The sequence below is a fragment of the Cryptotermes secundus genome, unplaced genomic scaffold (assembly GCF_002891405.2).
Source record: "Cryptotermes secundus unplaced genomic scaffold, Csec_1.0 scaffold87, whole genome shotgun sequence".
Lineage (NCBI taxonomy): Eukaryota > Metazoa > Arthropoda > Insecta > Blattodea > Kalotermitidae > Cryptotermes > Cryptotermes secundus.
The window spans coordinates 1,310,174-1,328,138 of record NW_019739942.1 but is presented as its reverse complement, the minus strand read 5'-3'; the positions used below and the strand labels follow the sequence as shown (position 1 = coordinate 1,328,138).

Below are 17,965 nucleotides of genomic sequence, written 5' to 3'. Positions count from 1 at the left end.
GAAAATAGTGTTAAACTCACCATGTGAAACAAAAGTGAATGAATATTAAACAACATATAAACTTAAAAAAAAAAGCCCCAGTTAAGCCGCAAACCGGTTAATCCGCCCCCGGATAATCGAGAGTTGACTGTATATGCAACCCAAAGACATGCTGAGCACAGCTACTTTCACAGGCCTGTTTAATTCTATATCAACTACTTTTTGGCATAACACATTTCACCAAGTTCTAGAACCAGTCATTCCACATTGGATTTACCCTATACTAAGCTGAATTGATAGAGGCTACTTTGATTATTCTCCAGTTTTGTTTATTCTACTTTACCCTCCAGGGAGAGAGCCCCTAGTATCCACTGTATAGGAGGCTGGGCAGACGCCAGAGCAGGTCTGGATACTGTGAAGAAAAATCTCTTGCCCTTACTGGGAATTGAACCCCAGCCAAACAGTCTGTATCACATCATTATAATGACTGAGCTATCCTAAGGAGTGAACTCAACTGTACTGGCTCAGGAAAGTGACCTACAGCTTTCAATAACCTTCTAATAAACTTGTGGATTCAATAACAAGGAATAAATTGATCAGCCAAATAACAATTAACTGCTCATGGAATACATTTTACTATGAACTGAGTATGTGAGTGTGTTAATCAGGTGACACATTTGGGTGCACTTAATTTCATTATATGAACTTCCATGCATATCAAAAATAGAAGTTTAAATGGTAGTTCAGTAGAGTTAAGTAAGCTTTTCGTTTACTCTACTAAACTGAACATCATTTTGGACAACGTATATTAGGGTTGGTAAACCAATACAATAAAAATTATCCTACCAAACTTTTTTCATCAAGGATTATCTGACCATCTGGTCCCACTTTGACCTGAGGCACTGGCATTGCCATGTCTTCTTCGTCAGCTGCAGTCTCATCATTTTGTTCATTCAGTGTCTCAACAGTTGGTTCATCAACTTTCTCCTCTTCCTGTTGCTCCCCAACTGCACTGAAACATTTATTTTTACTTTCACTAACAATAAAGATAGCTAATAACTTCTTTTAAATCATATAAATTCAAATATTTGGGCATGATAGTAACAGGACAGAATTATATTCATGGAGAAAGTCAAGAGCAGATTAAATCTGACGAATAAATATTACCAATCATCTCAGAATCTTTCATCTTCACACCTCACAACTAAAAATGCAAGCTTCAAATATAAAGAACTATAATTTTACATGTTGTTCCATAAGGGTATGAACCCTGGTCTTTCACCTTAAAAAAAGAACATCATTTTGAGTGTATGAGGACAATGTGATGGTAACAATGCTTGAGACCAAAAAGAGAGGAAGTAACAGAGGAAGAAAACAACTGCAGAGTGAGGAGCGTCATAATTTGTTTCCTTCTGCAGATATTATTAGTAATTAAATAAAGAAAACAGTGTGGGATGGGCAGGATATACAGCAGGAGGGGTCAGAAATGAGAAATTTTACACAAAAAAACTGAAGGGAAGAGACCTAGGCAAAGAAGAGGAGATACTATTCAATGGTTCTTACAGAAAAAGGGTGAGAGGAATAAGTAGGGTTTGATAATTCTGAAAACAGGAGCAAAACCAACTCCAGAAACGGTACAATAAACATACTTCAGATAATGAATGTCTGATATAATGTTTGTATAATGGGCCAACCTGGCACAGGATGGCCCAGTGGCAGGACATGAACATGGTAGCAAACCTTCAGGTATCACAAAAGGTGGCAAATTAAAAATATTATTATTTAAAAAGACATGGGAATTTATATTTTTCTTAAGGAACAAAAGATATGAAATCCCAGTTTTTCCCAGCAGGTAATTCAGAACTTCTCACAACTGCGTATGTAAGTAAACTCGTGATTATCTGCTTCACGTTATCTGTGCACAATGTTTTCATTCATTTTTATCACACACTTTTACAGACCACTAATGAACTACACATCCACATTTCACTCATCTCGAACAATCAGTGCAAGTTGAGAGTGATACAAATGCTGCAGATACAACTACTTCTAGATGTTTCATTCTTGTGGCAACATTTGTCACAAGGACAAAAAACAGCTACAAGTGAAAGGGGTAGGTCAGTTGTGTCTCATGCAGACTTCTCATCTCAAACAATTAATGTAGGTCCCAGAGAACAAAAAGGGGAGATGGACTAGCAGTAACAATGGAAATGTATGATGGGCGATGCTGTTTCCAAATGTCATTCCAGTAATGTGTTGAACAACTGAGCATCAGCCAGAAGTGAAAGGGGAAGGAAAGATGTCTCATCATTATCCAGAATTTTGACTAACAGAAAATATAAACAAGAAGTTCTAGGAAGAACAAACTTTCCCCGATAAAAAAGAGATTCCACAGAAAATGTGTCCAACAATTCTCCTATTTTTGCGTATTTGTTACTGCAGTAATGCTATTACAGAGCCATTGCCTAGCAATGATAGGGGGAATACACATATACTGATAGGAGGGATTTTTTAAGTATGCCACTGAGATGGGCGCAGGTGCCATGAAATACATAATGAGTTTCACAGAAACTGTTTCTGGCATTCAAAAGTTAATAGGGTGGGATCACTAGACATCATGGAGATCTCATATGCCTACTTTAGATAAGTTGGCTAAAAACCAATTAAGGTAACCAATATACTTAAGAGCTCAAAAGAAAGGAAACTGTCAACACTTACTGTCCTACAGTATCTTGGCTCTGGGAGAGTTTGGAATTTTCGCTCTCTTGTCCTGAACATCTGCAAATTTAAATATTTAAAAATAAATTAATTAATGAAATTCTTTTGATTAATAGTGACTCCTGGCAGAGCAGAATGGGGTATTCATAATTTACAGTTTGAACTCTATGCGTAACACAGAGAGTTAAAAAAAGCACAGAATGAAGTTTTCAAATATGAAAATATGAGCACACATAAAAAAATAAGTGTAATATTTACTTCAGTTCTATCACCAAACACAGTGTGTAATATGGTGTGAACACCAAAAAGCCTGCATACAAGGTAACCCCTTTCTTTTCCAATAAGAAATCAGGAAAAGAGGTCTTTTCACCAAACTGAATATGCCATTTAGTTCTATGGGTTGTAAGGAAGTAAAAACTGTACTATTAAGAAATAATAAATTACAAAATGTAATACCTTGTATGTAAATCTTGATATTTTCACAAATACACTAGAATTAGCAATTAGAATTCAATCATAATCATAAAAAATAAGGCAGGCCCTCTTTTCTAAGAAGCAATATTTGGGGGGGGGGGNGGTGGAAATCACTTTGTTTTCAAAATAATATGGCAGTCACAGATAATATGTGAACATCATAAAACAGACAAAATTACTCCCAGATTCTTACTTCATAGGGTTGGTAGCTGGGTTGTAAAATATGAGATCAAACATCGTAAGGCGGCTCCTATCAGGTGTCCGGTTTCCAAATTTATTGTGGAACTCTAGTCGAGCTTTTGCCATACGCTGCATACAACTACTTGCTGCACGACGAGTTCGGATAACTTTCTTCTCTGCTTCCTCAATGGATCCAGTATCAGTGAGTGTTACTGCTAGGTCCTCACTGATGAAATAAGTAATCAATTAGTCCATCAAAAATAAAATTAAATTGAAGTATAAACATCAATTTATTTTATGGGCAGTAATCCAATCCAATATTGTCTGCAAATTCTCCATGATGAACTACAAAGCCAGATAAGGTACGCAGTAGAGACCGTGCCATAGCTCAACCTGGCTTCCCACTGCGGCGGTCCAGGTTCAATCCTGGGTCTGGTAAAGTGGGATTTGTGGTGGACATATTGGCACTGGGGTAGGTTTTCTCCAAGTACTTTGGTTTCCCTTGCCAATCTTTATTCCACCTAATTCTCCAACATCATAATCACCCGGGGCAGGTACAATAGGCCAATCGGTGGCTGCTGTGCCAAGTGGACCCAACTGGACTCCACCCCACATAATGCGAATTTAATTTTAAGGTACGCAGTAAGTACAAGATTGCTACTGTCTCGCAAAGATGAATAGGCCCATTAGGAGAAAAATGTGTAGGCAAATGAATGAATAGATAAAAATGCAGAAGTAATAAAATACAAACCATGAATGTATCAACTCAGTGGTACACTAGTTAGTATTCATACTGCCCATGGTCTAATTCTAATCACTGCTACATGAATCAAAATTGTATATAAAATGTGACAATCAATGAGAATATGGTCAACAGTCACAAGTCATACTACCATAGTCAATAAGTTCGTGCTGCTTGCCATGAGGCACAAACAAATTTTGCCAATGAAATGGCATATCTGACAGCCGATAACATTTGAAGTGAAGGGAAGTAATTAACTTGTGGGTTGCTGATGACATTATGTTTCACAATGAGCAGTGCAGTTCATGTGTGGGGCTCTGTTTATTGTTTGTGAGCAGTAGGCAGCAGTTACCAGCTCCATTAACCATTTGTTCTAAGTTACAGTTAGTGTGCAGTGTGGTACATCATGGTGCAGTATACTGCAGAGCAACTTGTATTTTTTTATGACACTTGTGTGAAATATGAATGTACTAGAAAGTGTTGGCAAAAATGTTAACATAAATTTCATGATGAAAGAGTTACTAGCAAACAAATTCACAATTTGGTGAATAAACTTAGAAAAATGGGGCTCTCAATAGACAAGAAACAAAAATATAAGTGCAGAGTGCTTACTGAGGGAAAGTTAGATGACATAGGGGCCAGACTTGAACACACACCTTGAAAATTACTAAACATCTAGCTCAAAAGACTGGAGTGTCAAAGTCTAGTGCAAGAACAGCAACACAAGTGCTGTAGCTTAGAACCTCTAAAACAAGAGTAATCCACACCTTTCAGCAGTGCGATCCAGCTAGTAGGGTTCATTTTTGCAGCTGGTTTCTGCAGTCAGTCATCAAAGATGAGTGAGATCCACAATTGACATTCTTTTCTGATGATGCATGATTTCACTTGCAGGGATACTTAAATATGCAAAATAACAGCTACTGGAGTTCACAGAATCCATACCTAACCTGAAGTCCTGCTCCGTCCAGTGAAAGCTGGTGTCTGGTGTGCTGTTAGTGTAAGGAGGATTGTAGTACCTGTGTTTTTTAATGAAACAATTAACTGAAAAAGATATCTACATGCAGAAAAACTGCATTTTCAACACCTCCTGTGGTCTGTGAACTGTAACAACTTCTTTCCGAATGTTACTGGCCATCAGTCATGCTGATTCACCGGCAAAATTTGTATGTACCTCGCAGCCAGCAACGCACAAGTCACAACTGCAGAACTGACCAAAAAAGTAAAAATCCTTCCTGCATATCTGTTCTTTAGACACTGAGCTCTATCCAACATTAGTCATATCCAATCAACTGACAATATTTTTATGGAATGAGAATTAGCACTTTGACAGACAAGTGGAGGCTTTTCAAACTGTATTAATACATGTGCATGTTGGCAGAAACTTCTGAAATTATTATAAATGGGGAGGGGGGTTATTTTGTATTCCTTGGTGTGAGCTCTCATACATTTCCTTCCTTCTCTCAAACTAAAGCTTACCTAGTCAAATCAGTTTCCTTCTTGTGAGGTGAAGTTGCCATGGAAGTCCCTTTCTTAAATTCTTCTTCTGTTTCACTGGCACTGATCTGTATACTATTACGTCTCATTGAAGCCTCCATAAATCGAGGAGTTGGTCGTACAAACCTCCCCCTGGATGTTTCTATAGGTTTCCTGATCACAGGAGATACATTACTTGCATCTGACATGCATTTCCTTGGCTCATCTTCTGATTCACTGGCACTTGCTTCACTTCCTTGCTTCCGACTCTCAGTTTGATCAGTCATGTTTGAGGTTTGACAAGCAAGTTTTGGCCTGCCTTGCTCTGGCATAACCTTCCCACTGCTATCATATGGTAATGAATCAGAACTCTGAATTTTCCTTGAGTCATCAGACTCATTACCACTTACACTACTTCCCGCAAACTTACGTTTGCGCATGCTTGGATCCAAAATACATGGACCTGGTTTAATGAACCTAGATCTTTGAACTACATTCACTTGAGAAGATGATGGCTTTAGTAATACACTACTGTAACCTCCACCAGCTCCTTCTGAAGGCAGATCAGGTTCAGGTAAGGATTGGGGAGCTTCTCCATTCACATCAAGTGTAGAAACACCTGTATTTCTGTCATACTGAGGGCGGATAGCTGTTCCAGTAGGTATTGTCTGTGTTATTCCTGGAACCCCAACCCCAATACCCTTTCCACTTGAAAAAGGCACCTCATTATTCTCTTTTGGATAACAAGGCAATATCGGACTGGTCCTCTCACTAACATCCTCATTTCTTACTGTGTGTTGCTGTGCGCATTCTTCCTGAATATTTTTAATACAATTAACAACTGATGACGTGCTTGCTAGTTTATCACCATTTAGGATTTCACTTGACACCCTTGGTCTCCTTGCAGCAGCAGGGATGCTAACAGGAGGCTTCATACGTTTCCGCACAAGTCCCGGTGGAACCTTCTTATCTGATAAAGATGATATACCAGAAATAATGGTTTCACATTTAGTAGAGGCTGCTTCATTTCCAACTGTTTCAGCTTCCATACCTGAAATGCTTACTCGTGACTTTATGGTTTCGTCTGCATCATGTGGACCTGCAGTTAATGTTTCAGCAACATCGTTAAAACCAGGGCTTACACTCTGAGAGCATAAATCAGCCACACTGTGTGGAATATTATTCTGTTCACTAGCCACACTGTGTGGAATATTATTCTGTTCACTGTCTTCTGAAGGTGAGCAGTTAATATCGTTTGAATTTCCATCTACGGGTCGAGTGTCTGATGCATCTTCTTGTGTCTGTTTTATGAGGTCCTCTTTCTCTCCATTCTCACTTGCTTTAGCAGACTTTACACTCTCACTCGCATTCTTCCCTCGCCTGATGGGCACATTAGCAACAGGCTTTATCCTCAAACGTCTTGATGCCATTTCTATTCTCTTCAGAACCTAGATAAAACAAAACAGTACATGTTACATTTAAGATGCATTATCAAATACAAAACCATGTCATAAATGTTACAGAAGGCCACTGACTAGGACAAGTTCCTCAGATAAGATCCAGTGGTCGGTTCTTGGGAGCACAAGAGGTATAAATGTTTGTGCATGTTAAAAAAAAAAACACTACTGCAGAGAAAGATGGTCGTTCACTACCACACCATCCTAAGTAAGAATATGAATATGCATACATCACACCAATAATATTGATACAAGAACGATGTCACAGTCGCAAGACAATAACCGGTGAGCTAACACTCAGGATCTCTTTCTGAAAATCATTACAGGCAACAAAACCTAGTCCACACTGTACAAAAATCAAACCAAAAAAGTGAGTTATAATTTTAGTTTTGTACAAATATAAATCAATAGGTGAAATAATTTCCCACACCCACTGGCTTCACTGTCCACGTTGATGTAACAGGAGGAGAGAGAGCCAGCAGCTTGTACTAATATGTTAAAATATTTATAAATTATAATTAGTATGTTTAAGAAGATAAAAGTATTAACACAAGCAGTTGTGGTTGTTAAAAACATTAGATTTTGAACTCACTGAACAGGGTGGGGCGCAGAAACTTCCTTTTTGCGAAGACGCATTGTGAAGGGAGCGGAGGTTGCAGAAAAGTGGGGACAGGCTCGGCAAACGCAGCAGTCGCAGAAGTTTCTGTCTAATACCCTTCAGTAGGAAACATGAGGTGGATGAGTGAGCAGTGCGTGTTTGCTGTCGAAGCCTATTTTTCGAACAACCATTCCTACGTGGCAGTGCAGCGTGTGTTCCGTACTCACTTCAGAATTAAGCCCAGAGGTCCGGTTCCCGACCAGAAATCGATTGTTCTGTGGGTAGAGAACTTTAGGACAACCAGGAGTGTGGTGAAAAAATCATCAGGACGACAACAGACCATTACGACGCCAGAAAATGTGGAGGCAGTTCAACAGTCAATTTTGAGATCTCCAAGATGCTCCGCTCACAAATATGCAGGCGCCCTAGACATATCCAATCGTTCAATGCGCCAAATTCTTCACAAACATCTTAATTTCCATCCCTATAAGATGGTTGTTGTGCAAGAATTGTTACCACATGATTTCCAGAACCAAATAATGGCATGCGAAACGTTACTGGAAATTTTACCCCTTGACGCACTTGTTTTCTTTAGTGATGAGGCACATTTTCACCTATCCGGATGTGTCAACAAGCAGAATATGTGCTATTGGAGTGGTAACAATCCCAGAGAGCTCCATGAGAGGCCACTTCACAGTGATAAGGCAACAGTATGGTGTGCGTTGTCAAGAATTGGAGTTACTGGCCCTTATTTTTTGAAGAAGACAATCATGCAGTTACTGTCAATTCACAGCAGTATGTGGACATGATTAGAAACTTTTTCGAACCAGGTCTTGAAGAAACGCATCTAGGAAATGACTGGTTCCAACAGGATGGTGCCACGGCCCACACAGCCCGAGCTTCGATAACAGTTTTGAGGGCAAAGTTCCCCGGACGGCTCATCTCACTTCGAGGTGACATCCCATGGGCAGCGCACTCACCTGATCTAACGCCCTGTGATTTTTTTATGGGGATACCTCAACATCGCCCCACAAACCTGCTTCAGCTGAACAATGTTATTCGGCAGGAAGTAGCCCAAATTCCAGTGCACATGTTGGAACATGCAGAGGAGAACTTCAGAAAACGGTTGCATCAGTGCATAGAGAGCGGTGGCCACCACCTTCAAGATATTTTGTTTAAAACTACATGATTTAAAACTTTAAAGTATGTTCTTTCATTAACTAAACATAAAGTTTGTCTATCAGCAATAATTTTTCTTTTATTCGTCTTCAAAAAAGGAAGTTTCTGCACCCCACCCTATATTATGATAACATTATATGTATATATGAATATTCAGAAAACATACTGTAATAGTGGTTTCTAATTGTATTGATATCTTTCTGAAGATGGTCTATAAGACCGAAATATGTTAAGGATAAAATATTAAAAAGGAGAAAGAAACTTCATCAGTCACACTGGATGGAATTTAACCTTTTATAATATTGTCAGTGTGATGGACGAGGATGAAACAAATCAAACTTACCTTAGCAAAATTAGAAGAGGGAGGTCAGCTTAGAGCAAAGAAGGTGGAGCAAAATGTGATTTGGCTGAAACAGAATGCAACTGCTTAACCTTTCTGTAGACATTTTTATCTTTCAGGAAATACATAGTAATGGGTCAACCCCCCAACCCCAAGGCCTCACGATTAAAAGAGGTGTTCTTTTTCTGGCAATAGCTTAGATGTGATTTTGAATTCATGTATTATGATACAGATCTGTTAACTGACTTTTCAGAATAACTTACACAGTGAAATCCTACTTATACCATTTGTCTTCAATGCTGGGATGTAGTACAGTGCCTATTTCTAATAACATTCATAGCATGGTCTTATAAAGCACAGAAACTGAAAGAAACTTGAGGTACACCACACTTCAATTCTCTATCAGTCAGAATACATGTTAGCACAGTAGGCATATCATTGCACCCTTCCTTCTCCTAAGGTACAATCTAGTAAAATTAAAAAGATCCCACCCCTTCCGATGTAATAAAAATCTCATTTAACATTTAAATATCCCATATGTGTGAATGGATAACACTGAACAATTAGATTTAAAAAAATACTTTCTAATGAGTGGGACACATGCTCAACTAGAATACCCAAGAGAAATTCCTATGAACCTTAATTTAGATGGCTTGAAAATAATCACAGCTCATCAAATACATTTTATTGTGTCAAAAACGTATGATGATACAGACAAGCAGTAATACATTTGGAACATATATGAGTACAACTATAATTAAAGTAAGGGTTCCGTGCGTAACTGATTAAGCACTACACCATGAAGACATATGGTGGAGTGGATGTATAAACCCACATATTCTTGACCTCAGCACTAGTTGGAGGTGAGTGGTCATATTCATGCCCAAGCGGCCTTACACCCAGGGAAAGAGCACCTGGTACCCAGTGGATAGGAGTCTGGGTGTGCCCCAGAACCGGTCTGGACAACATCGAGACCCCTTGGTCGTCCAGCCCACAGCCAGTCACCATACCCACTGCACTATCCTGGCTCTTATACAATTACAGTTATAACAATAAAATTTCTATGGCATGGTGTTTAAAATATTTGGCAACCTACACCTTGTGTAATATTTACAAGCAACTCAACAGCAGCCTTGTCCTGTAGATGAAGTCATATGCTTATTCAAATTGCACAAAATTGACATTACAAGATTTCATTCGTTTTCAAATTAGAACCTAAATCACGTGCAAAATTTTATGATTAAAGATAAGTAACTATTTTGAATTGTTTCATTTTGGTCCGTTACACTATTAATCTCTAATTGTCAATAGATTGGAACCGAAACATGTAAGGCAGATGAGATAAATAAGTGACCAAAATATATATTGTTGCACTTGACGGAAAATCTATTGACAATTAGTGATAAGTAACTAATTAAAAAACGTGAAAATTAAAATGATTCTGAACTCGACACATTCAAACTCCAGGCGAAAATTTAAATTTAATTTGATTATTATTCATGGCCAGAACGTACTTCTTGGAAACATGGCCTTCAGTACAAATCAATGGCAATTTATAAAACCAAATAATAGGTTTACTAATCACCAAAATGCAACATTCATTGCATCACTTCATACTTCAGCAGCAATCACTTTGTCAACTCGTAAAACACATGGTTACAGCAAAGTAACAACTACGGATGAAGATGTAAACAGTCACAACAAACGCCATATGTCTAACACATACCATCCACTACACCTATTAATCTCGTAAATCTGTTAATAAATCTAATACTTCTAAACTTTGTCGATCACACTTCGCAGCCACAAGCTTGTTTTCCATTACAACAACGTGCAAAAACCAACTGCGGAGCCTCATCTATCTTCATGCAACACATCACATACACCACTATTGCCGACACCTGCTTCGATGCACCACGGATCCCACGGATAGGTAAGTCCTTTGGTCGAGACGGTCAAGACCGTCAAGACGCAGTACAACCAACCACTATCGACTATCGAAACCTCTCTCGATCGATGCGTACGAATTCGAGAAAATATTCGTAATTGGTAATGTGCGCAAAAAAAGAGTTGCCGTAAGCATTCTTTGTGTATTCAAGGCATTCAGGGTCTCTTGTGTAGATTCTGCCACATGTTACAGAAATACAAGTCTCTATTAGAGAGTGGAAGAGAATTCATCTGCAGATTTTACGCATGAAGAAACGTAATGCAAGTCTAGTGTTTACATGCCATAATTCTTAGTTGGACTTTGCCGAGTTCCATAGATTACAGCATCAGTGACATTGTACATACCACTCATGCCAACTACTCAACTTCTGCTAGATTCTTTCTAATGACCTAATAGATGGCAGCAGGAGCCTAATTCCCACGTCCACAACGAGAAAAACTGGTGCTAACAGAGTGACCATCGTTTCAAGGTAACGTAATAATTCGATAGAGGAATCGATATCGTCAGAATGTAATTCGTATGTAGTCGCATATAGTCAAGCCAACTGTCCAGAGACATAAGTAGGTGCTCGTTAGATTTGATGAATTGGTAGTTCTTATTGCTGTGTCTATGAGGAGCAGACTACTAACATTTGAGACGTGACTCCGTTCGGTAGTCAACCAACGTTTCTAAGGAGCTTACTGCATCCGTCTGCAGAGTTAAACAGTATACCGAGAGAGAGAGAGAAACAAGCAAGGAGGTGTTTATTTGCCCGAAAATATTTCGTTTTTAATTACGGAAATCTCCATATTTTTTAAATTGTCAAAATTTGATATTTATAATTTTTAAGTGTTCGAAAATTTTATATATCTTAACGTTTTCGAAATTCGAAATTTTAGGCCATACAAAATTCTTACATTTTTCATATTATCGAAAACTTTAGTTTCTTGGGATTTTAAAATAGGTTTAAGTATTACACATTTCAAAAATGTTGTAATTTTTAGACATTCGATAATGTTTATATCTTTCATATTTTCGAAAATATCTAATTTATTAATTTTCGATAGTCGTAAAATATGCAATTTTTAAAAAGTTTTGAATTTTTTTATTTGGATAATTTTTGATCTCAACATTCACATGGACATAGGAGAAGGTCGTGGAAAGACTGTATGAGGATATGCTAAGTAAAGTAAGTTTAGGTATCAGGCCACAATCTAGTCTCAAGAGCTGTAGAAGTTCCAAAACTTGCAATTTTTCAAAATTTTGAAATTCTGAATACTTTTGTATTGCCAAAAGTTTCTAATTTTATATATTTCGACAGATATAATTCTTATTTGTAACATTCAATATATTGAAGAAAGCAGTCTTCTGGGATTTGGCANACCCTGAAGATGGAGGCGATACGTTCCTCCGAAACGTCGGTTAACACCACATATACACGGTGCCAAATCCCAGAAGACTGCTTTCTTCATAGTCACCGCCGTGAAAGCCTCAAATCTTACATTCAATATATTGTCACGTGTTGGGTATGTAACGCGATAAATAACTTCACGCCGTCTTAGAACTAGCGAATTTATTGCACTCGCTCTTACATTTATACAATTTACAGTTTCACAGCTACTGCCAACTGCAGTATCACAATTACTTCTCCTTCCGGAGTCATTGCCATGCACTCGTAACTGCTGGACTTCACCTTGTCTCTTCGAAGACTGGAAACCGACTGCTAATGCTCAACTAACTCCAGCGAATGCTAGACTGCAACTGCTCCGGCGAATGCTAGACTTCCATTGCACTGCTTAGTCAAAGACAAAGTCAAAGTCACATTGCGACTGACGGTCAGTCAGTCAGTAAGTCTTGGTGGCGAGTCCCATTTGGGGCTCATGACCAGATATTAATTATTATCGTTTGACAGTTACGGTATTGTTTCTGTGGGGCGCCTTCTCTGACGAGAGGCCGGGTCTGTCTTTTGTATATGCTGCTGGCCCTTGCCAGCGCAGTCTTACTCGGGTCCGAGTCCCTTGGGACTCGCGACCATATTTGACTGTCTCAGAATTGAGACTTCCCTTTTCGTCGCCGCCTACGACTCGCAGGGTCACGGTGGAGGTATTCGACCCCGCCTCCACACGGGGATCTCTGAAGTCTGCACTGCTTTGCTTAGGCATTCCAGTGTCTCTTATAAACCTTCAGCCGGACAGCAGAAAACGCAACTCGCTTCCCTGTTGCGTAATCGCCATGTTTACCGATTGCCTAGCAACACTCGCTTCACGGGCTCGCCTGTTGCTTGACGTCACAGCCTAGCGGGGAGGGGCGTTTACCGAGTGTTGCGTAATGATGGAAGGAGTGGCGGTATGTGACGTCACTTGCGGAAAAGCAGAGTTCACGTGACCCCTACTTCCTGATGAAGTCACAATATTTGGACTCCCGAAATTTACACATTTTTAAATTAGATGCTTTTCAAATCTTGTAATTTCGAACTTTCCAACTTCTTTAACATTTTCGAAAATTTTCAAAGTTTTAGCTAAACGAAATTATTTCCTTTTTATTTAGTTTTTCGCAATATGGTGGATTTTTTAAAACTTTGAAATATTTTGAATTCTTTATTATCCAGGGGTTTTTTTAATGTTCGAATAACTTGTGCCCGTGAACAGAAGTTGATTAAATTTTCAAATTTAAATTTTTTTATTTGTTTAATTCTGGTCCGTCACACTAACAATATCATGAAAATTTAAACAGTTCCGTCCAAAGTGACTGGTGAAGATTGTTCTTATTTCAATTATTTATTCTGTATTTTAGTGAAATAGTTACGTTTTCTGATAAATCTAAGAACAAATTGTAATTATTATTGTCACGTGTTATTGACTAGACACGGGGTTTGAATTGGTAATTGAATTTTTTAGACGCTAATAATTCGTAACTACAAATGATCATAACAGTCTCACTAATTTACACACTTTATGTACCACTAAAATTACAGCACACACAAAGTCTTCTGTTTGTTATTCTGTCATCATTAGTCGTTGCTAGGTAGTGGCTGCTAACAAAGGAGACTCATCGCAGTTAGTAACGAACTGCTGCTACTCGCCTGGAACTCACGACTCTCTCTACTGCTGACTGACTATTAAATTACTGCTCGTCCTAGAGAGCACAGTGATTATTTGTTCTGAATCCAACGGAATTCATGACTATAATTTACTGTCTGACGGTTCTGGGAACCTTCTCTCTCGACTGCTGCTGTCGGGCGGTTGGTTAAATTACTGCTGGACTTGGCCAGCACAGTCATTCCTGACTTCAGTCTCCTCGAGATTCATGACCGACACTTTTATTCTCTCCTTGACATTTTCATGTTTCGGAATGGGGCCTCCGCTTCGTCGAAGTGGGGGTCGGTCTTTCAACGTAGGTGCTACGTCTGTTGTATGGTAGTTTCAGCACGAGTATATCCGCGCTGCCACGGCGTCCTAGCCGCTATGGACTCTGTGCACCCTTTGTCAATGCACTGTACTAAGCAACATTTATAAAAATATATATACAGAGGTTTCTGTAAATGCAGGCTTGTGTAGCAGGTTATGCCTTAATTCATGTAACTACTCTGAAATTTCAGTTAGTCACGTGGATGGTCTTGGTCCTGACCGCCGCCAAATCTAAGCCTCTTATACCCGTACATCCCAGGCTCGGCTTCTCCTAGTCCAATACCATGTAAACCTGGATTTACATTGTTTAGAATTACTTCTGCTCTGTTTCCTGCGTAGTTTAGCTATGTAGTCATGCACGCAAGGATATCTAAAAGTCGCGTGCAATTCGCGGACTGGTGTGCACCTGTCAAGATTTCTAATACCGCGAGGTAATCTGTTCTGCAGGCGCTGCAATTTAAAGAGGTGAGCGTCCTCCGAATGCTCCCAGGTGGGATAGGCATAAGTCGTAACTGACCTAATCAGAGCTTTGTAAAGCGTAAATGTAATATTTGTGCTCAAACGTCCCCTTTTTAATAGAGAATAGATCCTTATATACATGCTTAAAGCCTAGGCTATACAGTCCTTTCGATGCGGTGTCTCCATGTCATCCTCCTGTCGAAAGTGACTTCGGGATACGAGAGAGAGTCAGGAAATAGGTCACAAATGGATATAAAGCGTAAAACATGTGATAATCTAACCTTGAAAAAAAACATTTATTGCTCGAGATATCCTCCACCAATATATCCTATCGCTTTACAAGTGCGTCGAAACCTGCAGCATAGAAGTCTTTTGACTGTTGTCTTAACCACTTCCGCACCTCCATTTCAGTATCTTCGTCAACCGCGAAACATTTGCCACCAGGGTAGTTTTTAGCGGACAAAGGAGAAGGAAGTAGCAAGGGGCGAAGTCCGGGCTGTGAGGCGGATGTTCAAGAAGTTCCAATTCTAGTACTTGGATTCTCTCCTAGGTTGCTCGGGCTGTATGGGGTCTGGTAATGTCATGATGAAGCAGTACCCCTCTTGCCAAAATTCGCATTGCACACGATAACTTCGGTGGGTATTACTTTTGGAAGACTCGAGGTAAGTAACTACAATTGTATTTGCAGTTTCATCGTCACAGTTGATCTATTCGTTTGAATATCAGACATTAAAAACATAAATCAAAACGCTGCGATAGCTATGCAAGAAAAGTGTGTCAGTTTACGAGATAAAAGCGATTTTTTTTTTCACAGATTGATAAATAATTTATCGAACTGTGAATAGCTGAAAGTAACCTATCCCTAACGTGTAACTGTTAAGCTCTGTTGTTTGACGAAGCGCATTCTGAAGGATTAACATGTGTACATGAGTTAGTTTGTTAATGTAATTGGTTGAGGTACTATGCTACAAGCCGGAAGATCGCGGGTTCAATTCCCGATTGGATTTTTAAATTGATCTAACCCTTCCAGCCGCACTATGTACCTGGGATAGACTCAGCCTCTAAAAGAAATCAGTATCAGGAATCTTCTTGGGGGCAAAGGGCGGTCGGGACGTAGGGCTGACAACCTCACCGCCATCTATGATCGGACTGTCTAGAAAATGCAGGAGCCTCGATATCTCGAAAACTTACGGTCTTCCACTGCCTGTTACAGGCATAGCTTTACTACTTTTATCTTTACAAGAGTTAGTTTCTTGCCTAATACTTCCAGCCGCACCATGGCCCTGGGGTCGACTCAGCCTCTAACAGAAATGGATACCAGGAATCTTCCTGGGGGGTAAATTGCCGCCGGCGCGTAAGGCTGACAACCTTACCGTCATCTGTGAGCCGATTATCTAGAAGATGTGGGAGCCTCAACCTTTCGCAACCCTATGGGCCTCCACAGCCTATTACAACGATAGCTTTACTTTATATATTGCACAGGCTGGTGGTTTCATGCCGTTTATCCCGAAAACCAGACTGTCAAACCCTCAGACGTTCTTTGGAATGAAAGTTCTAAACGTGGTGTAAAGGTACCTGTAAAGTGCCTGCAACGTGCAGGGCAGTAGAAATAGAATAGAGTAGATGCAGACTATACGAAGATCCATGACGTGAGGCAAACACGCGAAGCTAATTTCACATCCGCATACCAGCAGAATCATGCGGCGTCACAGTTTCACGGAATACAAAGTAGCAGTTAGCTGTACAGGTTAGTCATTTAGGTACACATCATAATTCCATAGAGTGACGTAGTACTGGGGCATGCATACCAATCACGTGTAGAGTCTTACTGTTCCCCACACATAAAAACGAGGCTTTCACTTTGTGTACGTTGATATGAACGGAAGACACACTCCGTACAGTTAGAGAGACGTGAAGTTGCTCACCGGTAACCGTGTAGGTGCACCCGAATTTAGTTCGACGTTAGCATGTCGCCACTCTTCCAGCAGGGAGTGTACACCATCAGTCTGCCGGATCCCTTGCATCCTGCACTTGTAAGTACTCAGATTAGCTATTCCATGCCTCGTGTTGCAATCCAAATCAAGTTAATTTGGCAGAGAAGGGCCATCATTAGACGTTTTCGTTTTAGTGTTGAAAAGTGTCCCATAACCCGGAAATCCGGTTAGTAGACAATTTCTGGTCATAGTAAAAACTAACTGTGAATCACTAATGTAGAAAATAATATGCCGCCAATTCCAGATTTTAAGAGAACTGTTTTCACGGTGGAGAACGGAAAGCAAATAGCCTGAGTAAATGCACGTTACCGGCGCGTAGTACAAACAAGTTGAGTGTCGTATCGATTCCTCGAAAGCTACATGAGAATAATCATGAAGCGTGAACGCCTGTCCACTAGAAATGGCTTCTAGTGTCTAGGAATACTTGTGAAAACACAGGTCCGTTGTTGTCTTATGAAGGAGAGCCGCAATGAATTCGTTCGGTTTATCTGTTTATTCTTTAAATGGCCTTTGTTTTATCGAGTCGATTAATCCTGTCAGACGTATTTCTTAACTTAATAGCTTCATGAGACAGCGAAGGGGAACGATTTCAGGACCAATACTTACTTACTTATGGAGCTGAGACCTTCTTGAGAAGCCAAATCTGCAACTACTCAAGAATTTCCCAGCATTTTATGGAACCCGAAGGTTCATTACCGTGTCCACAAGAGCCCTCCACTGGTCCCTATCCTGAGCCAACTCAATCCAATCCATACTATCCCATCCTGTCTCTCTAAGATCCATTTTAATATTGTCCACCCACCTACGCCTTGGTCTTCCCAGTGGTCTCTTTCTTTCTGGCTTTCCCACCAATATCCTACATGCATTCCTTTCCTCCCCCATTCGTACTACATGCCCTGTCCACCTCATCCTCCTTGACTTGATCATTCTAATTATACTTGGAGAAGAGTACAAGTTATGAAGCTCCTCATTATGCAGTTTTCTCCAACCTCCTGTCACTTCATCTCTCTTCGGTCCAAATATTCTCCTCAACACCCT

General features: G+C 39.8%; 2 protein-coding genes across 13 annotated transcripts in view; one reads left to right on the top strand and one right to left on the bottom strand.

Moving 5' to 3' along the window:
* LOC111872018 overlaps positions 1-17,965 on the bottom strand; it is an 89,453-nt gene that overhangs the window by 5,835 nt on the left and 65,653 nt on the right. The window contains exons 1-6 of one of the 11 annotated variants that reach the window (XM_033754480.1): positions 10,867-11,076; positions 6,793-7,014; positions 5,570-6,759; positions 3,365-3,577; positions 2,698-2,757; positions 826-991 (exon numbers count right to left, since the gene is read on the bottom strand). In XM_033754480.1, coding sequence (XP_033610371.1) covers positions 826-991; positions 2,698-2,757; positions 3,365-3,577; positions 5,570-6,759; positions 6,793-7,014; positions 10,867-10,869 — 1,854 coding nt within the window. In that variant the 5' untranslated portion in view covers positions 10,870-11,076. Of the gene's footprint in view, positions 1-825; positions 992-2,697; positions 2,758-3,364; positions 3,578-5,569; positions 7,015-9,143; positions 9,208-10,654; positions 11,077-17,965 lie in introns of those variants that run through there. The other 10 variants (XM_023865486.2, XM_023865487.2, XM_023865488.2 and 7 more) reach the window with 10 other exon arrangements.
* Positions 11,212-17,965, top strand: part of LOC111872025 (phospholipid phosphatase 2) — an 85,250-nt gene continuing 78,496 nt past the window's right edge. The window contains exons 1-2 of one of the 2 annotated variants that reach the window (XM_023865508.2): positions 11,212-11,557; positions 15,484-15,595. Coding sequence is in view for 1 of the 2 variants with exons in the window: in XM_023865507.2 (XP_023721275.1) it covers positions 16,901-16,966 (66 nt within the window). In the remaining variant the exon portion in view is untranslated. Of the gene's footprint in view, positions 11,558-15,483; positions 15,596-16,799; positions 16,967-17,965 lie in introns of those variants that run through there. The other variant, XM_023865507.2, reaches the window with a different exon arrangement.